At 37.5% G+C, this 26910-nt stretch overlaps 1 protein-coding gene across 1 annotated transcript in view; it reads right to left on the bottom strand.

The window, feature by feature from the left end:
* The window catches only part of LOC134654830 (neuropeptides capa receptor-like), a 28687-nt gene extending 2909 nt beyond the window's left edge, over positions 1-25778 (bottom strand). Inside the window, exon 1 of the mRNA XM_063510301.1 lies at positions 25567-25778. Coding sequence (XP_063366371.1) covers positions 25567-25778 — 212 coding nt within the window. The remainder of the gene's footprint in view (positions 1-25566) is intronic.
* Between the last annotated feature and the right edge of the window lie 1132 nt (positions 25779-26910).

Consider the following 26910-nt stretch of genomic DNA (forward strand, 5'->3'; position numbering starts at 1 on the left):
GGTCGTTGAAGAGTTCTGTTCTGATCATCATCAGCAGTTCCACTTCATCAAATGCGACAGTTTTTAATAAAAATGCTTGATTTTCTGATGAAAATACAAAAATCTCTATACGCACGCCTTTAAGATTTAAGGAGTTCCCTCGATTCCTCATGGATCCCATCATCAGAACTCGAGCTTGACAAAAATGTGGCTTAAAAACTTAACTTGCTTAACAAACATAACGAAGAGGACAAATCGCCAAACGTGAACTATGCGTCGTTGAAGAGTTCCGTTCTGATCATCATCAGCAGTTCCACTTCATCAAATGTCACGTTTCTGAATGTATATGCTTGATTTGTTGATAAAAACACAAAAATCACTATATGTATGCCTTTAAGATTTGAGGAGTTCCCTCGATTCCTCATGGATCCCATTATCAGAACTGGGTTTTGACAAAAACGGGACCAATCTGTATGCATATACACACAATCAAAAAAAGAATTTTCAAAATCGGTCCAGTAATGACGGAGATATGGAGTAACAAACATAAAAAATAAAAATAAAAAAAAAATAAAAATAAAAATAAAAAAAAAACATAACCGAATTGATAACCTCCTTCTTTGAGATTTGGAAGTCGGTTAAAAAAAAACATACAACCGAATTGATAACCTCCTTTGAGATTTGGAAGTCGGTTAAAAACTGGAAATATCTGTCTAATAGAGTCCGTGCGGAAAGAGAACAGACTCTATGAGACAGTTCACGACAGACTGTCCAAAGATGTAAAAGTTAAAATAACTGTCACTATCACTTGTCTTGTCCAATTGCAAATCTTGTACGAATATAAATGGACTGCCTCTTAGTAACTTAACTTGACATAATACAGCCAATAACGATATTAATAAATAATAATAACGTCAGACCAAAGTACATTAAAAGTAAAAGTCCACCTATTTTTAAAACCAATTTGTTTTTTTTCCAATCATCGAGTATCTACTTTCCGCTTCAATAGAACTTGGTTGAAATTTGATTCCATTTTAAGAAATACACACAATATACGCAAAAATATATGAAGGTACGTATAAATAACACAGCAAGTATTTTTGGATACAAATTTCCTTTGTGGAAAAGTTTATTTCAGACTCATTATTATTTTCTGAGAATAAAAAAAATGGAATTCCATAGTACAGGTACGTACGTGTACTCGTCACTGGTCTTTACAGTTTAGTCACTGTAGCGATAGCGGTTTAATTTAGGTTTGAAATAAGTTTTCTGTTACAAATTTTATTTTCGCTACAATTAAGCTTTTATCGTTAACTGTAATTTTCTTTCAACAGTCAAGTAATAATCATCAAGTAAATTCTCACAAACCCAAACAATTAGATTGCGTTGTTTTATCACAGAGTTCCTATGGCCACCTCCTATCTTAATCATCAAATTAGCTCGATGGTAGCTGGATGGTATATTGCATTGTTACCTACTTACTTATGTAAAGTTTTAGCTCAATCGAATAATGGGAAGTGGGTCTAATGTCTTGAAATTTTTGACCCGAACATACCATACATTGCAAGTTACTTAAGAGCCCATCAACGTGCACACTCGCGCCACTGCTAAATAATCGTGTTTATTTAAATTTAACGAAAGATATTTAAAAAAAGGGAGCCGCTACGGACTGTGTCTTGTATTAAAGTACCTTTTGAATACATCAAACTAGTTTTTATGTTGCTGGATTCGTCAATCTATGCGTCCAAAGTTAAAACGGCCGTTTTTGTTTCGAGTTCATAGATCGACGAATCCAGCAACATAAAAACTAGTTTGATGTATTCAAAAGGTACTTTAATACAAGATACAGTCCGTAGCGGCCCCCTTTTTTAAATATCTTTCGTTAAATTCAAATAATCACGATTATTTAGCAGTGGCGCTAGTGTGCACGTTGATGGGCTCTTAAGTAATAACTTGTAAAATGATAAATTTTAATTTCTATAGTTTGTAGCGCGCTGTTCAATGGGTCATTATTCATTATATCTCTCGTCGCGCGTCGGCTCATGTTACAGCCGCTAGTGCGTAAGAATAGGAAGAATAAGATAGAGTTATTGACCATTCTTAACAAATCAGAAAGGAACAAGCGAAAAGAAGTCTTATGGTTAGGAGTGGCCAATTACTGTGTAGCCAATAACTATAATAGTCACCCTACTTTTTCCCATTTACTTTGGTTCCCTATACTACGTGACATCGGTAAAAAGCCGTGTCTCCGTGCGACTTATAGTGACATGCGCCGTTTTCATACAAATATATATGTACCCACACATGTACCTACTCAGCATACTTTTATGTAACGGGGGCATGCGGGCCATCGATCACGATACGTAACTTATGTGGCACTTTGTCGGACATAGACTATCGTCATTCTGTTTGTAAGACTTAGGACCTGTGCACGTGTGCGTAGACGTGCCCGTTGTATAATACAGATCCTTGTGAGAGACGGCACACCGCTTGCGTGACGTGTGCGTGCACGGCTCCGACATTTTAGCGCATGTGCACGTCTGTGCACACGCAACCGACTAGGTGGCTATAGTATTATGTAGCCGAGTTTTGAGACTAAAACTAGCACATATCATAATATTATATCACGGCACTGAATTATACACTGAATTATACACCCATAAAGTTTTAAGTCATAATGTATTGTTTGTCATATAGTAATAGGGTCCCGTTTTTTTACCCTTTGGGTACGGAACCCTAAAAAGTCGTCAAAACCAAAAATAATTGGAAGCACAATAAAGAGTTTCGTACCTTTATACGATGCAGAAAAGCACAAATTCCGTACCAGCATTTATTATAAATAATACATAGGTACATTGTATCTCTTTTATATTACAAAATTAATCAATTCAATATATAATGACATTAATGACACCCTCAATTTAAGGTAACTTGGACCATAAATACAAATTACAGCAGTGTCTGCTGTTCTGTAATAAAAAGTAATGATGCTATTCATTTTAAGCAATATTAATAGGCACCAAAATGTTAACATTATTACCTAAATTTTCTACAAAAATTTACATTTATTTTGGAGAGAAATATTTTATAATTACATTTAAGCGCTATGGCTAAATTACACGTGTGCAAGATACGGAAAGTCTCCACAAGTTTGCAAAAGTTTTCGGAAATTTCAGGAATATTTCACAGGAAACTTTCACATGAGATGACAAACACCGGTTCTGTCACCGGCCATGTATGGTAAATTAACATTTTTTAGCAACTTTATAATAACGATAAAAACGTATTCAGTCAAATAACAAACAAGATAAATACTAATTTAATTTTTAACAAGCAGAAACGTCTGCAACCGATAGTTTGAAAAACTTTATTTATTAACTTTCTCATTTACCCTTCAAAAGTGGCCCCCATGTTAAAAATTCATTTATTACACGACTGCCCCAAAAAAAGAGTGTATTGTTTTCAGGGTTCATGTTTGTATGTGGGTATGTAAGTTTCTTTGTTACACCGTAACAGCTAAGTGCCTGAACCGATTTAGGTGTTTGAGATATCATTGGAATCCTTACGTCATCCCGAGTAACATAGGCTATATGACGTCATCACAAAACCAATATGGCGGATTATGCACTGCAAATTGTGCAACCGAAACAAAAATAAAACTTATAAACCTATCGAGTTGGGTATTAAAATAAAGGATTTTGAAAGACGATTCTAAAACTGTACACAAAATATGGTTTAAACTATTCATTTGGTAGAACAAGATTTTACAAAATATAAGTATAACGCAGAGATAAATGAATTGTCTAAATCTATTGAATGGGATATTAAAAGAAAGGATTTTTTAAGGCGATCATATGAATATATATAAGTTATATATTTAATTGTATCGTTGGAGAGGAAATACGAAATGTTCTACATCGCGCTAATGACATTTCTCTTTGCAGCTATATACGACAACGTCATACGTGCCTTACGTTATTTTCAATTGCGAAAGTGTCAAATACGAAAGGAACGGTTTGAACTGGGTTTGAACGATTGACTAGATACATACTCTGAATAAACATATTGTGTTGTTTATTATAAGATTTAACTTGAGACTTTGAATGGAATGTAACAGTTTTCTATGGAAAATGGCTCTTTTGAAAAAAACAAGTAGGGCACGTAAAGCTTTCGATAAACGTATGAATGAATCGCCGCATTCTCGCAAAAATAGGCTAGACAGCGTGAAAGAAAGCATGTCTAAACATTATTCTCAACTGTCTAACGAACCAAAGCAGAGTATTTCCAAAAAATCTGCCCAAAATAGGTATTCCCTAGTAAGGCGTGAAACAGACAACCAAAAAGAAGCATGTTTAGCTACAAATCGCTTACAAATGTCACAAAGACGACAAGAGGAATCCTTGTCTGCGCGTTCTACAAGGCTGACTCAGATGAGCCTACACGCTTCATTAATGCGTGAGCATGAGTCTCCCAAATCTCGTGATAAGCGTTTGGCACAGAAGCGAGAGTATGCTTCAATGATGAGGGAGATAGAGTCTCCTGCTCCACACGAGGCAAGACTTACTCAGATGCGTGAACACGCATCACTTGTCCGGGAGCTATATAGAGTCTCCCACTGCACGTGATACTAGGTTGACGCAAAGTCGCGAGTACTCGGCGTCAGCACGTGCACAAGAGATACCTTAATTCTTCTCGTGAAGAAAGTCTCTCAGGTATGCGACACTAATATTACCATAACTGTAGAAGGCAGGTCTTTGATGATGATTTTAATTTTGCACGACAAATTTTGCAAATCCCGGAGCACACGTGCTACTGTTGTGAAACAATATTTTACGAGAAGCAAAGACTGGTAGCTTAAGACAGATGGGCTCTTCCTGCAACTTCCCCGAGTATTTTAATAACGAAAGCCGAAGGCTGAACTCCGCATAGGGTCGACGCTCCGAAGCGTAAGGCAGGTGCGTGCTTCCTGTAAATTCCCCAAGTATCTTAATTGCGAAGGCCGAAGGCCGAGCTCCGCGTAGGGCCGAAGGCCCGGAGCGTAAGAAAGGTGCACGCTTTTTGCAGTTTCCCCAAGTTTCTTAATTGTAAATACCGAAGGCGGAGCTTCGCGTAGGGCCGAAGGCCCGGAGCGTAAGAGAGATGCATGCTTTCTGCAGCTTCCCCAAGAATCTTAATTGCGAAGGCCGAAGGCCGAGCTTCGCGTAGGGCCGAAGGCCCGGAGCGTAAGAAAGGTGCACGGTTTCTTGCAGCTCGAAGTATCTTAATTGCTTAGGCCGAAGGCCGAGCTTCGCGTAGGGCCGAAGGCCCGAAGCGTAAGAAAGGTGCACGCTTTCTGCAGCTTTTCCAAGTTTCTTAATTGCGAAGGCCGAAGGCCGACCTTCGCGTACGGCCGAAGGCCCAGAGCGTAAGAAAGGTGCACGCTTTCTTTAGCTTCCCCAAGATTCTTAATTGCAAAGGCCGAAGGCCGAGCTTCGTGTAGGGCCGAAGGCCCGGAACGTAAGAAAGTTGCACGCTTTCTGCAGCTTCCTCAAGTATCTTAATTGCGAAGGCCGAAAGCCAACTAATGGGAAATAATTATGTAGTTGCAGAGATATTAAAGCCATAGCACTTTTCAATACGCCTGGTTTTTGGGTCCGACCTATTTAGGTTTTTAAGCACGTTTTATGCTAGCATATCAAATATCAACATGGTGAAAGCTCTTTGAAGCAACTTAAGTGCCTTAAATCATATAAAAAATGTGGTTGGTTTGTATGGTCACTAAAATGTATAAAATAAAATAAATTAATTAAAAATTAAAAAACACGACTGCAGTTTAAAAGCGAACTGAAAAGCTAGAAATAATTTTTAGTTAAGTTAGGTACTCAACTTAATGAATGTAAAATAGAATATATAAGTGTTCAGTCAGGGTCGTAACCAGCAAACGGAAAAGTTTAGGCTCATTTAGGATCGTGACTGTACTTTGTATATTTTATTTCGATTGCAGTCGGGGACCTTGATATATTGAAATTTTCCCATTCACAGGTCCCCGACTGCATCGAAATAAAATATACAGGTACAGTCACGATCCTAAATGAGCCTAAACTTTTCCGTTTGCTGTTTACGACCCTGACTGAACACTTATATATTCTATTTTACATTCATTAAGTTGAGTACCTAACTTAACTAAAAATTATTTCTAGCTTTTCAGTTCGCTTTTAAACTGCAGTCGTGTTTTTTAATTTTTAATTAATTTATTTTATTTACTTTACATGTCCATCTTTGGGTCCCTAATTTACATATGTGTACCAAATTGCAACTTAATTGGTCCAGTAGTTTCCGAGAAAATAGGCTGTGACAGACGGGCAGACAGACACACTAGTGATACTTACGGAACCCGAAAAAGCGGTACGACTTTTTAAGAACTCCGTTTTCTGAAACTACTGCACCTTAACTTAAGGTAAGATTTACTCCACGATTTATAGTGATCCAGCGATTAGTAGAGTGAACTTAGGTACTTAATCTAGACATTAATTAATTTTCTTAATACTTGGAAGAGCCAATTAATATTAGAGCTAACGAGTACGTGGTTATTAAAACTTAATATTATGATGTAAGTGTGTTACAGCTTACGTGACTCACCCGTTATATTTTAATTAATAAAATGACAATTATAAGTAAATACCGTAAAATGTGTCTCCTTTGTTTCAAAATTAATTAAGTAATTAGTGTAATTATTATAGATGATTTTCTTGTAGAATGTACCTTAGTTTTGAGACTAAATCTAGTTTTTGACGGTCATAAGCGCATTGTAATATGCTTACTTGAATAAACTATCTTTCTTATCTTTTTAAAAGTAGGTAGAATATGTTTTTCCCTACTTACGTACATGCCTTATATTCCTAATACCTACCATGGGATACAAATCAGTCACACACAATCAAGCCTGCAAACAGTTTGAAGTTATGATGCTCCTACACTGGCAACAGCTACCGTTAATGTTATAATATTACATCGTGTGACAGGGACAACACTATCACGTTGTCCCTGTCATACGATATATCATATAAGGTTATTTAGCTGCAGTGTGGGAGCACCATGAAACGTAATTATTAACTTATCAAACGCCAACATGTTTTCATGTCATGACTTCTAATTAAGTTATATAAAATCAAGTGAAAATTATGTCATTCTTTAACTTCTTACCCATGGAGATGATTAAAATGTGAAGTCACGACCGTATAACGTACACGCTTTACAAATGAATTTGCATATGTATACAGGATGAAATTTTAATCGCCAGCCATACTCTGCGTAGTGTCTTTATAAGGGCTCATTTAGACTGTGGGAGAACTCGCATGCGAGTTTCATTACATTGCGTCATTTGACCGGTCGGCTGAATTGATGTAACCTCAATGGTCCGCAATGTAACTAAAATCATATACGAGTTCCCGCGTCGTCTAAATGAGCCCTAAGTCACACTGAACAACTTTTCTTATGGGACCAATGCCGACTGTTTCATACATTCCCGCTGATTGTGATGCTGCTGATTTCTATGGGACAGCCAAAGTTTTTTTCGCGATTTCTGCCTTGGTCCCATAATAAAAGTTGTTCAGTATTACGTAAAGTCACTATGCAGAGTACTGTATGGCTGGTGATTAAAATTTCACTCTGTATTAATAAGGTTTTAACTTAATCGGGTTGAAATCCAATCAATGAGGTTGTTTGAACGTCAAATCGGTCCTTTGATAGTCGTGGGTTGAAATCCGATGACGTTATTTTTGTGGGTATTTTGCACTGATCAAAATTATATTTAGTACTTTAACATGGATAGCGAGCTGTAAAATTGCATGGGCAACATAGGTACATTTACTAATTAAGGCTTGTTAAGTTACGTAGTTTCAGTTATAAGGTTAGGTTAGTGTGCAAAACTATAATTAAGAGCTAAAACCTAATTCCACACAAATTTCTATAAGATCCTTAGTCTTATAATAATAATAATAAAAACAACCGAAGGGGCAAGCTGTGAGCAAGCATTTTTTTTACAATTAATAGCTATCCTGTTAAGCGGGGCAAAGACGAATCCAACAAATCAGAAATCATTAAAATCAATCCAGCCGTGCATGAATTATAAATAGCAAAAACCTGTAAAATATAAGGCGCTTTCAGGAAAAAAATATTGACACGTAGCGGAACCATTCGTGCGAGAATGAGGCGGTATTTATCGGAGATTTTGTTTGTAAAAGTTTCTGTATTTTTGAACACTCACTGAGCATTCAGATTGTTGTCAAAAGGGATGTTTGTTCATTGTAAACAGGCTGTATACGAATTCAGATATAATATTACATTTTATTTTCATTTCTTCCTGTTTATATCGTCTGTTGTCAAACAGTCTCTGCTCTAATAAAAATCAGGAACACGCCGAAGGCCAATAAATATTCAGGGTTAGCTTATTGTTATTGTACGATTTCCGGCCATTTCTCATGTGCCACACTGGAACAGTATTGGAACTTAGATCTAAACTTGTTTTTTTTTTATTAATATGACATTAATTACAGTTAATACAGTTACAGTGTATTGCGCATCATTATTAAAAATTAAAGCATTAGTGAGATAGGTACAAAGTGCGTAATACTAAATTGTCATCTAATTAGGTTGGGATCCCACTTTATACAAGTCTGCTATCTTAAATGCCGTATTCTATCTTTGTGTGTTCTGAAGCGTAAACTGCTAGTATTTAACTAAGGTCACATTCAATACCCAAATGAATGAAAATGACGCAACCCTTGCGAAAACACTAAATCCAGGTAAATATTGCGTTCAAAAAGGGCTTGAATAATCGAGCATTACATACAATCTTCAGCCCTTTTGGATTGAATAAAACACTTGGACCTAAATAAACATGCTTGGTTGCCAATTGGGGATATAAATAAAGGCACACAATGTGTTTACGACGATGTTGATAGCCTTATTAACGAAAAAGGCTTGATATCTTTAACTTCGGGGACTTACTTTGGTGCTTAAAGATGGCTTCAATAGGCTACATGACTATTTTTTTTTATGGTATCAATCGATCGGGTTTGTTTTTAGGATCAAATGTCTATATGGGACCCATTGCATTAAAGTAACACAAAAGTCAGAAATTGTAGTCAAAGGCCGACAGTCGCACTTCACTCGCGAAACGCCCTATACAAAACGGCCAGAGGCCGTGACGTCATCGCCCACGTTGTAGTATGGACAAAACAAGAAAATTGCGTTTTTGTTGGTGAAATATTGCGTTTATGTATATATTAGTTGCTATACAATATTTTTTTTGGTGAAATGTAAGGAATCGAATAGTACCCTTACTTTTATCGTTTTTGGAAGTTAAAAAAAACTTAAATTTTGAAACTTTCAGGTCCTGTATTTTTGTAATTTTTCAATATTTTATTTTAATATCCACATTATTGTGATAAATTGCTCGTTTGCTATCTATTTTACTAGATTTTGTTATAAAATTCAACATGTGTCAACATCCCTATTCCGATTGAATATTTTAAGTGGGTTTAAAACGGTATTAGGACTTTTTATACGCAAAATATCCAGAATAGGTATAGAACTCTCACTGCGTTCGAGCGCCAAAGCTACCTCGGCAGAAATGAGCGCCTTTCATCCCTTGGTTAACAATCTACTATTTCAATGCAGGTTATGGACAGGCCACTGCCAACATTTTAAGCATTTTATCAGTTAGTGCTGAACGTTGGTCGGACCACGGGCAACATAAAACACTTTTATTTCGCTGTAAAACAAGCTCGGTGACATCAATTCACGTTTATATACGCTGTTACGTGACATGCACGAGCGCTTGTGCTATTACTAACGCTATACATCATTTATTTAGTAAATTCATTCAATCACTACACCTTATAAAACAAAGTCCCCCGCCGCGTTTGTCTATTTGTGTGTATGTATGTATGTCCGCGATAAACTCAAAAACTACTGAACGGATTTTCATATCAATGGAGTGATTCTTGAGGAAGGTTTAGGTGTATAATAAAATTTGTTAAGGTTTTGTGTGACCCGTGCGAAGCATAGTATGCCGTAAATGTGTTATTTACCTACATTGAGTGAAACATCAAGGAAATACCCTATTGAAACATTTCTTTATCCTCGAAATTCTTACAAAATTCTCGACATCGCTTAAACCAATTACGATAGGAATTGACACGTGTCGGTTTCAAAGGATAATCGTGCGTGCCTGACGTGCCTCACACAAAACATTTACCCCCTTATTCATTAATCACGCTACAAACCTGAATTAGCTAATACTCGTAATCATTTGTCCTTATCTGTCATTTTGATTTATGTATTTGTAAGAAAGGGATAAAACATAATTTAACTAAATCTGGCGGTCTAGCATGAGTTGCGTTCTCGTGCGCTGCGCTCGCTCGTGCGCTCGTGCGCAAGATGTATGGAGTCGCGCGCGAGAACGCAACTCATGCTAGACCGCCAGGCCCGTAAAGTTTTATGAGTAAGGGGGCTAGAATTCGGCTGACGAATCAAGCAGCATAAATTGATCCCAAGATTGTAAGCAAGTGTTTGCGGCTGAAGGTCAGCTTATGCTTGTGTAGCGTTATACTGTGGTTGGTGTAAAGTAAGGGCCATCCCACATCTAGCGACTTTCGAGCGTCGGCGTCTACAACTCTATGGCCGAACGTCGACACAACGTCGACGCAACGTCATTTTCCATAGCGCTGACCAGACGCCGACGCTCGAAAGACGCTAGATGTGGGGTGGCCCTAAGCCGGTAATTGAATAACTGCATTTAACCAGTTTACGTCCGATGAAAAGCTATTAAAGCAGCAGAGAGCTTTATAGGTAGTACGTATGACTAGCAAGCAATTTCAGTCAGGTTTAAGAGGGGTGTAGTAGGTAGTATCGATACAATTTCCTATCTATATTTAAATCGAATTTAATGTAGGTAATCAATAAGCATTTAACGATTTAGCGATGCCATTGGTTGACAATTCGAACTGAAGAAATTCTGGCCCTGGGCATATAATTTTGGAAAAATTAGGACAAACTTTTTTAAATGCACATTTATTTTACTTTCCCCGTATTCGAAATGAGAAGTAGAGTGTTTAACTCGGGTAAGGCACCATTTGAGTCTAGGATCTACTATTGGCAAGGTGCGCAGTCGGTGGAGGGGGAAGTGGCGCTGATCGTCACAAACACAGGTAATCTTATGGAATGTCTGACATTAGTACTAGAGGCAGCTGCTTGAACTAATTTTACTCCATAAGATTTAACGTAGAAAGTCTGCCAAAATGAGGGCAGCACCAGCTGTGCACCTAGCGAATAGTATTATAATGGAATTTTTGAGGTTAGAAGCGTGAAATATTTGTGGAGCTGACAGGTGCCACAGCCATACGAGTATTTTAATGGTTTCGTCATAGGTTTACGTGCTCTCAAAATTTCCCGATAAAACTGGGTCGTTTAAATGTTTTTTGAGAAATGTTACTATTTTTCTCAAATGACGGCTGGACTTCTAGCCTAGTCGGTGGTGACCCTGTCTATTTACGAAGCACACGGTTCTGGGTTCGAATCCTGGTATTGGCATTTATTTGGGTGGCTTCTATTTTCTTTATTATTATTTATCAAGTAGGTACATGATCTGGAAAATAACTAAAATTGCTTTTTCCCAAACCGTTATATATAGTTTTAAGATATATACCTATGTGCACACAAACTGACTCAAAAATATGTCTCAAAGCTAAGAGAATTTAAAAATTTGACATTATTTGACTAAGTTGTATGCGTCCTAACTTTTATTCTTGACTGTAAGATACTGTACAATTAGACGCTAACATGTAAATGTGTCTAACTGTAATGTAATGTGTGTATTACTTATTGTGAATGTATTTGTATATGGTATCCCCGTCTTTCGTATCTTTATAAAGATTGAATTGAATAAAGAGAACCAGCTTGTCGACATTTCAATTCGCAGGTAACATCGTAGACTATATACCTACTCTAATAGGTTTAGCGATGTGCAGACGTCGGAAAAATAATCCCAACCACAGTCACGCTCCGTGCCTCTGCCGACACAAATTGAGTAAACGCGGCGGTAAATCTCTTTATGCAATAAAAATATTTTTGCTTTTTGAAAACGGGGCGCTTTTACAAAGTAAAGACGACAATAGTAGTTTGTGTTACAAGGGATCAAAATGATATATTTCCGTCAAGGGCGTACATTTAATCCTGAATGAAGCGATGGATTCTACAGATGTATTCAAGTGTTAACGCCCAAGACGAAATAATTTTGATACCGTGTGACACATACTGCTTTTCACATCAACTATCAGGAAAATAAAAAAATCTTAGTGTTGACACAATCTGACGCTTAAACAGATTATTTAAGCTAAAAAAATAATGTGCATAAAAATGTAAAAATAGTGTGCTAGAATAGAAAGTGTTACTTTGATCCCTCCTAGCAGGGAGGAAAAGTGCCACTTTGATCCCTCCTAGCAGGGAAGAAATAGTTATTTGTACAACAATTGATCAAAGTTTGATATTTCTTCGGGTGCTTATTTTGAGTCCCGTGCAAGCGAAAGATTCTATACTAGATTCACTCGCTACGCTCGTGAATAACGCCCATAATATAATTTAATACGCATAATATAGAATCTTGAGCGTAGTAAGGGACTCAAAAGCGCACGAGATGTAAATAACTTTGATCTCGTGTAGTTCACAAAACTTTTCACCTCAGCAGTGAAAACATATTAGAGAACCCGAAAAATGTATTCCTTCTTAATCACTTACCTCTATTCACTCATGTTTTCTTAAGATATACCAACAATTAAGTTTTTTCACCTCAGCTGCTCGAACAAGGGTACTTTGCTACTTAAATACAGTGAGCGAAATCACATTTTGCTCATTTTGTCTCACTTTTTTTAAGTAGCAAAGTACCCTTGTTCGAGCTGCTGAGGTGAAAAAGCTGTTTTCCGAATAGGTGGTGTGAAAACGTACTTTTGCAGCTCGTGAAAGGCGTATTATTGAAAAGGGGGCGTACAGCCAGGAAATTAGAAGGAGACAATAGATTCTCCAATCAAATTTTGCGTAGTGCGTGTTTTGAACTTTTATCTCAATTACTCTGAAAATATAGGTACTTACTTTCGTTTAAAATTTCGCTTGTCATATCGCTCGGCTATACGGGTTCGAGCCGAGACTTCCGACACTTCGTGGTGGCGCGGTCATGTTCTGTTGTTTGACGGCCGGTTTTGTTATCAGCATAGGGTTTTGGGAGCGGGAATCACTTCGTGTATTTAAAACTTTGTTTATTGTAAAGTTACCAAACTATCAATTTATTAAAATATGTATTAAGCTCCAAATGTGCTTAGTAATGTTAAAGTAACTAGTTTTTTGAATTTACGTTTTTTACCTATTTTTTGACTAGTGTAAAACATTTCCGTACCTCAACACCCCGGAGTTTGGTTACGAGCAAAGCTCGGACTCGGATCAGCGATTATACTCGTATACACGGACCGTTAGCCTAACGATAACTCGGAGACTCAACTACGCAACATGACTTTGTATGGTCGGATTTCCGAGTTCAAATTGGCAAATCCGTACTTACATAATAATATGGTATGACATGTTTTCATCAACGTCAGTAAACACAGAAAATTTAATTGAGGGGGGATTTAAATCTTCTCGAGGCCGAGGTGTAGGGTTGGAGCCGGTGTTGCTTTATTTGACGTTCATAAGCGCATTGTAATGTGCCTACTTGAATAAACTATCTTTTATCTCTATCTTATTTTATCCTAAACTTTTAAAGGGATTTAAAAAACCGTTCCATCCTGTAAAAAATCTTTTCATCGAATTGCCGGACTGGTCGCGTGGGCAAGGTAGGCAGGTACGATTATAAGTTTGTGAAGAGGTGCGATAAGCGGCTTGGGACGGACGGTAATACCTGAGGGTTGTGGCGGAACCAAGAAAGACTTATTTTATTATTCAAAGAATCAGTTATTTTTATCACACTTGGGTTCTGTGGACACGAAACTCGAATTAAAGCCATATTCGAACTTTAAGATGCGTCAAATATTAGATATAGAAACGGTATGGATCGGATATGCCAGTGTCATACATGTGCCAAAAGTTACGCCACTGCCAGTTACTGCCAGTTTGGCTAGTGTGTGCGTTAATTAAATTCGGGCCAATCGGCATAAAAACGAAATTGGCAATTACTACTGGACACCTGATGTTCGCCCATTTTATTGGCCCATGACATGCGATTCCATTAATAGAATTCGATAATATTTAAGTAATGGAATTTACTTATTAAAACACAAAACAAAAAAACAACAGAATAAAACTTACTAAACCTACTACACTACACTAACTTATGCTACATGTAAAAAAGCGGCCAAGTGCGAGTCGGACTCGCCCATGAAGGGTTCCGTATTTAGGGGATTTATGACAATTATGACATATTAAAAAAAATCTACAACTACTTACTAGATCTCATTCAAACCAATTTTCGGTGGAAGTTTGCATGGTAATGTACATCATATATTTTTTTTAGTTTTATCATTCTCTTATTTTAGAAGTTACACAACATTTTTGAGTTTCAGTTCTAAGTATGGGAGCCCCCAAAATTTATTGTTTTTTTTTCTATTTATGTATGAAAATCTTAATTCGGTTCGCAGAATACATCGACTTACCAAGTTTCAGCAGTATAGTTCTTATAGTTTCGGAAAAAAGTGGCTGTGATATACGGACGGACAGACAGACAGACAGACATGACGAATCCATAAGGGTTCCGTTTTTTGCCATTTGGCTACGGAACCCTAAAAAATGCCCTAAATCGCCGTCAACGGGCAGGGTGCCCAGAAGTCTCGCCGCGCAATAGAAAAAATGGAATATAATTATGTTGTACCAAAATAAAAATGTGCTCGCACTTTAATATAAACATGACAGACTTTTTTTATCACGGAAGTGGATGGAACTTAACATGTTGGAAAAGAGGATTATGGTGACTTAGAATCAACGTGAAAAAATAAACATCAAAAGACATAGGCTTATTTCTAGTTCGACATTTTCCGTGACTTCGTATTTACACAGACAGACGGACATTTGAGGCTGAGCAATAGGGTTCCATATTTCTTAGAGGGCCTTCAGATACGAGGAGATTTTTAATCAAATGACTTTATAAGATTTACCTATTAACATTTCTGAACCCACTTACGGCCTGATTCGAACAATGCTTATAAGAAGTCACAGCGGTACGATACCGATCTGTCAGTGTCAAAAGTAAAATTTCTTCAACAAAAAACGTCACGTTTGACACTGACAGATCGGTATCGTACCGCTGTGATTTCTTATAAACATTGTTCGAATGCCTCCAAGAATTAAGTTGAAGGGACTCCCGAAATAAAAACGCTTACGTCATTTAATAAAATTAAGTAACAAGATGAACATCAGTAGGAATAAAGCTGACATATGTATCTACTGAGACTGAGCCAGGCTGTCGTCAGAAAATTAAATACATTTTTTTGCTTTTCTGAATATAATCCTGTAAGGATTTATCACGCCCACGCACGGAGCCTAATACAAATTCAATTAAGTTATAGTGAGATAATTTAATATTTTTTTGGAATTCTAAAAATAAATTAAGATTAGCAGGCATTAAAAATAGGTCTTAAACTAATTTTACGGATTCTCACGTATTTTAATCGCTCGCGTGATATGAGAGCATAGTGTGGCTACCACCAGTTTGGTACTGACATAAACGCTATCGAGAACGTAACTCTTACTTTCTATGTATCTCGCTCATTACAAGCATATGAGTGGGAGCGAGATGTAAGTTACGTAGACGTTAGCGTATATGTCAGTTTTGACACTGTCAGTGACTCATGGTACGGGTACAGGAAGTAGTACAAGATTTGAAGCACACAAATATACTAAGGAGTGAAGTTTGTAAAAAAAACCGTTTCACTTTGTGACTTCTTGTATTTGGTCTATATGTCGGCGGCCGATCGTAAGATCAGGCATACTTATCGTGAAATCTTTGACCCGTTACCTGAGTCGACGGAGCCCCGCTACGCGGGGCTCCTATTTCTGGGCAGAACCTATCCTACCTATATATTGGTTTAATGTCACTATCGTCAAAACATTACACAGGAACATTACGATCTGCCTGATCTTACGATCGGCCGCCGACATATACAAACAACCCGCAGCATCTGAGTTCTGACGAGAAAAGATAATGAATGGGTCAGGAAGGACACGCGCAAATTTAAGCTCTAAATTCTTACTATTAGGGTCATACTCGTTTTATACTTATACTTCGTTTTTTTTAGCATTAGAAATAAGGTAAACAATCTTGATGTGTCTTTTAATTGAAAAACACATTTTAAAAATAAGTTACGGTAAATATGTAACAATTATGAATCTACTACGATCTTTTATAGTCTTCTGTTTTCATAAGTAATAGTTATTGATTTTTAAAAAGTGTTTTTCAATTTAAAGACATGTCAAAATCGCTTACCTTCTTTCAAGTTCTTTCTAATGCTAAAAAAACGAACTATAGTATGTATGCTTAACTTGGTCGCGTCTTTTCCGTAGACATAGCAAAGTTACAGGCGTGGTAATTTTTAAACGGGTGTCATTTAATAGACCAGACGGTCTAGCATGAGTTGCGTTCTCGCGCGCGACTCCATACAAGTCGCGCCAGATGTATGGAGTCGCGCGCCAGAACGCAACTCATGCTAGACCGCCTGCAAAACATTCCTATTTTGATGAACAAGAATATATATTTGGTCAGCCAAAATGTATATTTTATCAGCAACTTAAGGTTAGCAAGTATTTCAAAATCAATTTGCAAGTAATGTCATACTGAGCTGATCTAAATTGATTTGGTTGGCAAATTAAACTCATAATATCTGGGAGACCGAGCTTTGCTCGGAAAACATATAAAAACTCAAAAATTCGCGTTTTCCCAGAGATAAAACCTAGCTAGATCGATTTTTCGCCCCCGAAAACCCCCATATATACCAAAGTTCATCGAAATCGTTAGAGCCGGTCCCGAGATCCCCGAAATATATATACATATAAATAAAATAAATAAAAAATAAGAAAGCCTTTTATTTCAAGTCCAATTTGTTACATTCATTACATTACAACAAAATAAGTTAGCATTTATTTATAAGTATTTATTTTAGGTATAATGTCAATTAGAATGAGGTATTTATTGTTATTGTTAAGTAAATTTTCAATATTATAAATATACAAAGTATTAATTATTTGTGGTGGACAAGAACCCCTCATCGGGTGAAGGCCTCCTCCAAGGACTTCCATCTATCCCTGTTTGTAGTACAAAGTGATATATATACATATAGATATATAAATAAATAAATAAATATGCAAGAATTGCTCGTTTAAAGGTATTAGATAGATACATACATATATTATGATTTTCATATTACGGGTAAGGTACTAGCATGAGTTGCGTTCTTGCGCGGGAGTCCATAGTAGTCCATACTTGAAGTCGCGCTGGATGTATGGAGTCGCGCGCCAGAACGCAACTCATGCTAGCAGGTCTGAGCTAAATTAATTGTAGGTATTATCCACAGAAGTGATATTTTTTCTAAAATATGCTATAGTATGATAGAAATGTGGGTTCAGTCGCAGGTATTTTAAGGTTTCGACATTACTGTGCCTCAGCAATTCTAATCTAATCCGGCTTTACGACTTCGAAACTAAGTTTAATCTACCGGAAAGCCCTAAAAAAGGCAGAAGTCAGACTTTTATGAGATTGGATTCTTGAATTCTTGATTTGAGTCGTGTCTGGTGTAGCAGAGGGCCTACCGCGAACCACGTTCGACGTGTTGCCTCTCTGTCGCACTTGTGAATTCGTACGTAAGTGTGACAGGGAGGCAACACGTCGAACGTGGTTCGCGGTAGGCCCTCTGGTTGAATGTTTTTATAGTCTGTTCGGAAAGAGAAGAGTCGTGGAATGTATTGGGCCCCATACATACCACGACTCTTCTCTTTCCGCACAGACTCTAAGCAAGTCATTGTCGTAATTTTAACATGTTTTAACATAAATTGGAGTACCCAAATAAAACTATTTTTGTAGTTACCTAAGATTGTTTGTGTGTCACATAATTAGGTATTTCTGTTCACTCTGTTTCCGAGTTAAGTTTTTTTTATTAAGGTTGTACCTATCTTCGTGGGGCTAAATTTCACCGAAATAAGTTTTGACCAGAAACTAGGGTGGTTTTCTTTATTTTAAAGAATAGAAGACGTAATTCTTTATTCTTTATTTCTTTATTGCATCATGGTAATTACAAGATGTTAAAACATAAAACGCATCTCATGGACCCGGAACGGGTATGGCAGTTAAAACTTAAAACTAGGACTAGTGCTATTAAATATGATATTAATAAAAATTATAATTATTTACATTGTTGGTTGGTACAAAGTTACAAACATCGGAATCATTTAAAAAATCGTCAACTTTATAATAGTTTTTATTAATAAGAAATACCTTCAACTTTTTTGCAAACGTTTCGTCCTTCTCTTCTGACCTAATGTAGTTTGGAAGATTATTGTAATATTTTGCAGAGGAATATAGGGGGCTGCTTCGGAATAGTTCTAGTTTTGGTGCAGGTAGTTGAAGTTTGTTTTTTAACCTTTCATTTTCCTGTTTTTGGAACAGGTGCATATTTTTTAATAGCAATCATATACCTACCAATTAAATAATAATTACTATTTTGGTCCATCCATGACTTAGCTCAGTGACTATTTGTATTAGCAAGCTACATGACATGAATATTTATTAAAATATGTAGTTTTTGCGTCCTTTTTTATTATTACTATTAACAATACCTATTACTGCATATTTCGCTGTTTTTGACACCGTTGGCTTATAAAATTTAATAAACCAACGGCATACCTAATGCTGTACGGTTTTGTCGTGAAAGCTTAAAAATTGTTTATGGTCACATTTATCAACTAGGGTGCCCTATTAAATAAAATGGGCGTAATAACGGAGTCCATAGCTTTCTTTTGAAGAGGGGACTTACGCAAAATTGTAGTTTTAATATTGAATTTTTACACGTTTTAATCAAATGCAAATGTCACCAATAAATTCATACAACTATATTAGCAAGGGTAGACTATCCAACCAAAACATTAAAAGTGTAAGGTTAACATTTATTTTGAGTTGTATATATCTCTGACGAGATTTTTTAAAACACAGGTATGTTTTCTTCCTCGCGTTATCCCGGCATTTTCCCACGGCTCATGGGAGCCTGGGGTCCGCTTGACAACTAATCCCAAGAATTGACGTAGGCTCTAGTTTTTACGAAAGCGACTGCCATCTGACATTCTAACCCAGAGGGGAAACTAGGCCTCATTGGGATTAGTCCGGTGTCCTTACGATGTTTTCCTTCACCGAAAAGCAACTGGTAAATATCAAATGATATTTCGTACATGGGTAAGTTCGGAAAAACTCATTGGTACGAGCCGGGGTTTGAACCCGCGACCTCCGGATTGAAAGTCGCACGGTCTTACCGCTAGGCCACCAGCGCTTCTTTTTAGAGTAATTGAAATAAAAGGCAAAAACCTACGCGATGGCCATATCGTTCGTCTCCTTCTAATTTTCTGGCTTTACCCCCTCTTTTATAAGATTGTGCACCATAGTAACTGTATTGGATACAGCAAGTCGAAATGCCAATCCAATTTTAATCACAAAATAAGTAAATTTATTTCATATAGGCACTCAATGTGTTAAATAAACATTACATGTACCTATAAATAAATAAATAAATGTTATAGGACATTCTTACACAGATTGACTAAGTCCCACAGTAAGCTCAAGAAGGCTTGTGTTGTGGGTACTCAGACAACGATATATATAATATACAAATACGTAGAAAACACCCAAGACTCAGGAACAAATATCCGTGCTCATCACACAAATAAATGCCCTTACCGGGATTCGAATCCAGGACCGCGGCTTCCCACTAGGCCAGACGGCGGCGGGTCAAGGCCAGACCAGTAGTCAAAATTAAATCAGAAGTATTTTTTTATTTATTTAAATCAATGTATTTAAGTAAGTCAATGTATGTATAAAACTACTTATAAGAAAATTAAAAACTAAAAAATGAATCCAAATTCATCAAATTTTTAAAAAGTTTCACAAGGTTCGTTTAGGCGAGCCAAGCGACCGAGATTCGATCACGGGGAAGCGCTGGGGAATAAATTGGCATTTAAAACTTTTTGATCGTTTAACCGACAAAGGTTGATTATAGTAATTCTGGGAAATGAATATGTGTATCTGCGGTGCCAATAAAACTATACCGCTAAAATGAAAATAGGGATAAACTATTTTTAAATAGAGGGTATATTACTGCAATGCTCTGCCGCCAGAGTGCAGCACTAGCACCCATCGTAAGCCATAGAGTAACTTGTAGTACATACTTACTGTGCCGTAAACTGTTTTTTGACAAGTTTTCAGAGACAATAAAATATGACATTCATACATCAAGGCGGTTTGTTTACAAAGGGCCTACCGGGAAACGCGAAAATCGAAACTCAGCTATCTGCCTCTTTATCGCTCGAATATGGAATATGGAATTTCAGGTCTAGAGAAGTTAGCTAACAAAATTTAGACTCTCTCGTTAGCGGTAGACCCTCAGATTGTGAGTGATTGTGGTAGTCGCGCCCTCTACGCAGTGTTTCGCGTAATATCAGGCGTGTCTCACTCCACGATTTCGTCGCTTTGCTACAGGTAGGTAAAAGTACATCCGTTCGGCCCCATTTTTGGGGAATACCATAAGCCGCGCGTGGCGCTGTCGCCACCTAGCGGCCATATCTGTGCTGATCGTAACAGACGCGTTTTGTTAGAGAGTGAGTCTTCTGTACTTAGTACTATTATTATTTATTCTGTGGTAATATTCCCTATTCACGCCCCTCCACTCCAAAATCGCCACATCAGTCTACAAAATTTCGATGGCATCCATTTGCGAAGAAATATCTTGTAACTCATGAGGTTTTATATTATTTTGAAAACAGAAGACTTATTTAAAATAACTTATTTAGCGGAAATCCTTCGTAGACGTAAAACGACAACGTGTCGTGATTAGCGCTGAATGGGTTAAACTGGTTAAAGGGTTGGAAACGCGCATGTAATTACCATGTTTTCAGGCGTCCATAGGATACGGTGACCGTTTACCATCAGGCGGGTCGTATGCTTGTTTGCCACCGACATGGTATTAAAAAAGTATTACCGCCACCTCGACTTGAACTTTATTGGACGAACGTCCTTCAATTGGTTGCCTGATTAGCTGTCAAACACATTTGACATCCCATCGTCTTCAGAAACAAGATGAAATTCGGCCGCGCGATAATGAAATCAACTATAAATATCGCTCAATTTCAAACGGCAAATACCCGAAATTGGCTGTCAAATATATTGGCAAAAATTTGACCGCTTTATTGAAAGTCAGTCACTTGGCTAACGATTAATGACAAGTTTAATTAAGGCTTACAACTTTATTGATAAGGACAATAAGGTACTTGCAAATATATTAGGTACCTACAGGGGCCTATTTCTCGAACGGTATGAGACTAATATTATTAGTCCACGAACTGTCAAATCGTATAGGTTACTATGGCAACACACTAATAATATTAGACTAATACCGTTTGAGAAATAGGCCCCAGATGTAGTGCATAATTATTTTCCATTGTATTTTCTCGGAAACATTCGTATTTGTCATGTCAAGTAGCTTGACAAATACGAACATTTCCGAGAAAATACGAAGGAAAACAATTATGCACTACATCAGTAACTTATTTTGTATACATCTCTCTCGCACTTTTATATCAGTACGAACGAGGTGCATAGAAAGTAAGTTACGCTCACGCTAGCGAATATACCTGTGTCAAACCGGTGGTAAGGGTCCTAATCAACCTAAAACTAAACACTACACTAAAATCAGCCTGGAATGCAGTTTTTATAATTTGTGACCAACTCTGTCCGACTTACTAGGGAAATTCTTGAAAAATAAATATTGTCACCCGATCTACATCCATTCGTTTCAGGTGTCCATTTTTCCGCTCTACATCGATTCCGTACTTTTCACTAAGTGTAAGGCCTAAGTGGATGCTCGAAGCGGAGCGTTCGGCGGGGCGTGCAGCGTGGCGTCGGGCTCACAAGTGATTTGAGCAGCGTGCACTAAGGCCGCTCCTATACGCTTGCATTTGTTTAACATGCACGCCGCACGCCCCGCCCCGCTGCACGCCCAACACGAGCGTCCACTCAGGCCTTACACTAAGTCCCCCGTCAGAGGGTTACAAATAGCACGTCATGATGTTCACACGCAAGGGTCATCAATTCTGAAACCTTTTCCATCTAAGGTGAAAATAGGAAAAAAATGTACGGTGATTTATTTTACAAAAAAAATCTTTATGGCATTGATACAAGGTTGAATTTTGCGTGGCACGCGCAAGAGAATCCACTATAGGTACCTTATAGGAAGCACTTGTGAGTTTCAGGTCAGTGAATACACAAGTTGACAAGTTTTATGGTGGAACAATAAGTTAGCAAAGGACGTATGTGACAACGACTTTCATCTGAGATACGTCATTTTGTAAGCGAATATTTTCGTGGATTTGGGGTTAAGATCAGGGATGTTGCGAACATCCGCATCCGCATCCGCAACCGCGGAACTTCCGCATTATTTTCAACATCCGCATCCGCATCCGCATCCGCATAAAATCGATGCGGATTTAATGCGGATGCGGATGTGGAACAGTTCGGTACAGGAACGTCTTAGCATCGGCGGAAGTGCTAGACTGCTAGGTAATTTAGTAATTAGCCAAAAAAACCTATTAGAAATTAGCAGTCAAGCGTGAGTGGGACTTATTGTACGGAACCCTTGGAACGCGAGTCCGACTCGCACTTGGCCGGTTTTTTGAAATAAAAATTACTAAAATGTAATATTTGACGTTTTTTATGTACCTATCTTGACATCCGCATCCGCATCCGCATCCGCGGATGTGAGCCTTTAAAAATCCGCATCCGCATCCGCATCCGCGGATGTCAAAAAATCGGCATCCGCAACATCCCTGGTTAAGATCATGCTTAATAAAATGTATAAGATTTATAGGAATATGAACTTTAGTGCGCTAGCTTTAAGAGTGCGACTTATACGAATACGTAAATATTTTACGCGTTATTGGCCACACCGAAATATGATGTCGAGTGGGTAAATAGTTATTTTCGATACAAGTGCGAAAAAGAGGAAATTCGAAACGAGTGGCGATAAATTAAAACATGACCGAAGGGAGTGTTTTAAATCGACACGAGTTGCGAATTACCTATTCGCACGTGTATCGAATAACCTTTTACAGTACATATGGCACTTTAAAGTTTCGACATACGCACGAAAAGTGCTATTTTACGCACTAGTGCGGAAAAGTAGCCCCGTATGTACTGTAAAGTGCTATTTTACGCACTAGTGCGGAAAAGTAGCCCCATATGTACTGTAAAAACTCTTTTATGAGTTTTTGTTATGAGACTTCCGAAATCATAAAATAAATCATAGCCTAATTTTCTTGCTGGACCTATACGGACATATTCAAAATTATGAGCTTTGAACTTCTTAAAAAGTAGGCATAGGTACATATTACCCTAAATATTTTCACTTTCCACACTTAGTATAGCCTATGATATATTCCTAGAGAGGAACTGCGCATTATGACAGCAACTTATTCTGGCTATGCGGATGCTTTAACATAAGCAAGTCGAGAAAAGTGATTGAAGATACTTTTCCGACAGCGAAATTTGTTCGCTCGGCGATTACCTACATAAATTTTCTTGCGTTTCCTTAGTTGCTCTAGTCATTGTATATTGTTCGTATATACTCGTAACATCTTAAGAGTGAGTTTGTCACATAATATCCAAGCATCATATATGTGAGGACTCGCATATAGCCATAATAAATGATTAACTTTTAATACAAATGTTATTACGAACAACGAAGCTAAGCTATACTATGAATGGATATATATAATATTTTTGTAAGAACAAAATACATTATAGGTATATGTTTTTAATCGTTAGCATAAACTTGTGAAGATAACTAAAATATCATTGTGATTGGATTTACTTTTTAGAATTTAGGAAATAATTACGACAGACACACAAATATTAGAAATGGGATAGTAAGTAAATAATAAAGTTCTCACTGTGAAAGGCCAATGTTTGCTTGATACACAAACGGACAGCTATTTTGTGCTAAAGGTAGATATCCGAAACTCTTGTCAATATTTACCCTTTTTCCTATATGAGACACTTGTGAGGCATCTTGAAGTACCTACTCGTACAGATCGATTTGTAAACAGACTGTGCCGAATGTCTTTAAAAATATGATTGACAGCGTAGTAGTTGTTGTATGAAGCTTAGTAGAGAGATATAAAAACGTTTCGATTGAATAATAAATTGGTGTCACGGTATTAAATTCAATGAATAAATACTTAAATATGATATAGTTTAGTTTCAGCCATTGAATTTTAACGCCGAGCGTCGGATGACTATACTCGTTAAACTTAGTTAAATGACTTCAACAATAGATTCTAATAGAACATAATAGAAACCATGTTGTATTCAACGACTATACTGGATTTTAACTTGAAAATATTTACTTGATTTGACATTACTTGCAGTCACGTGGCTCAAAGCATAATCATACAAACTTATGTGAAAAACAAATCAAGCATTTATAAATTCGTAAGTTCGTTAAAATTATAGTAGTAATTTTTTAAGCTGACCAACTAGGAGTATAGACAGCTTATTTAGTGAACAACCGAGAACAATGCCATGTTCTCGGTTGTTTGAAACTACTAGCACAATCGGATTAGGTCTAACCGCGAAATCTCTAGGAGAATCCTGGGTAACTATGTATGTTAATTAAAGGTATCTTTTACAATAACTTGACTCATAACGAAAGGCGTTTTATAGGTATCAGATATTATCTGACTATTGAATATTGGAAGGAAAAAATTATAGCAAAAGGGTAAGGGGAAGAAGGAGGGTCACCTGGCTTGACAGCATTAAAAAAAACCGGCCAAGTGCGAGTCGGACTCGCGCACGGAGGGTTCCGCACCATCAACAAAAAATAGAGCAAAACAAGCAAAAAAACGGTCACCCATCCAAGTACTGACCCCGCCCGACGTTGCTTAACTTCGGTCAAAAATCACGTTTGTTGTATGGGAGCCCCACTTAAATCTTTATTTTATTCTGTTTTTAGTATTTGTTGTTATAGCGGCAACAGAAATACATCATCTGTGAAAATTTCAACTGTCTAGCTATCACGGTTCGTGAGATACAGCCTGGTGACAGACGGACGGACGGACGGACGGACGGACGGATGGACGGACGGACGGACAGCGGAGTCTTAGTAATAGGGTCCCGTTTTTACCCTTTGGGTACGGAACCCTAAAAATGGACGAACATGGATAACGCAGCCACACTGGCAAGAATGGCTAAGAGCAGGAGAGAGATGGCAAAGGTGATCGCCGATATTAAGGCATGGCAAATAAAGAAGATATTTGACTAACCTGCCGCTCATGACGTTGTACAGTATCGGGTTGACGGTAGCGGAGACGTAGTACAGGGCCCCGGCGATGTTGAAGAGGTGTTCGTTGATGAGCTCGTACTTGGGGTGCTGGCGGCCGTACACGTAGAACACGCGCTGGACGTGGAACGGCGCCCAGCACACGAAGAATGCCACCACTACCGCCGCTGCAACAATTTTATTTTCACTTCTCATGCTCGTAGAGGTCGGTACATGTGTAGGCTGCATAAAATAGCCTTTTGTGCTGTAGTGTATATTGGTATCATCTATTTATTTAGATTCTAATTAACTTAGTTCTAGGTTCTAGGCTACTTTCTTACGATTCAAATCAGTTTCTTTTTAAAACTGTCAAAACGATTTGCTTATATGGAATTTAAATGAACACGAGTATAGTGACGTCAGAGCGGTTTCGCACTACGTCCGATCCGAATCCGATCCGAAGCCGTGAAAATACGGTCCGAAGTAGACGTAGAACTATTTCTAAATCACCATAGAAATAGTTCTACGGCTGCTTCGGACCATATTTTCACGGATTCGGATCGGATTCGGATCGGACGTAGTGCGAAACGGCTCTCACGGTCAACTCACCTGCTTTTTATATTTCAATCCGATTTATAAAATACAAATTGTGTTTAAAAATAACTGCAATCTATGTTTTTCTAATAATATTATCTGGTGCTTTATTTCGTACACGGTGTGAAATAATTTATTTTAAGTAGAGGATACATCCCTATTAAAATTACATCTAACCGAGTGAAACATTTTATGACTTCTCCGATATTCCTCAGTATGTTACTATAAATGAAAACATATGTCGACTGTAAAACCGTAGATTACCAGATGGAGACTATAACAAAGTTATCTTGACTTAATATTACAACTGCAGATGCCCTAGATATCTGATATAACGCAAGCAAGCAGACATGGGTTTTAAAATCGAAAAATCCAATTAGCTTTATTTTTATCCAAACATGATTTTCGATTTCATTTCGTTCATTCAATTTCTGAATTAAATTTCAATCGATTTCTGACATTTAAATTTTCATAATTCGGAAATTCCATCAATAAAGTGTCAATCAATAGAACTTGCTAACTATGTAAACAAAAGTTACTAGTAAATTGACATTCAGTGTCAATTTTAGTATGGTGGTTTGTTTACATAGTTAGCAAGTTCTATTGAATGACACTTTAGGGAATATTACGCAAAAGTCTACGGGGGCGTCACTCCCACAATAAGTCAAAATCTAAGGGTCTACCGCAAACGAGAGAGTGGACATTTTGTAAACAAACCGCCTTGATGTATCAATGTCATATTTGATTGTCTGGG

The sequence above is a fragment of the Cydia amplana genome, chromosome 15, assembly GCF_948474715.1.
Source record: "Cydia amplana chromosome 15, ilCydAmpl1.1, whole genome shotgun sequence".
Taxonomy (NCBI): Eukaryota; Metazoa; Arthropoda; class Insecta; order Lepidoptera; family Tortricidae; genus Cydia; species Cydia amplana.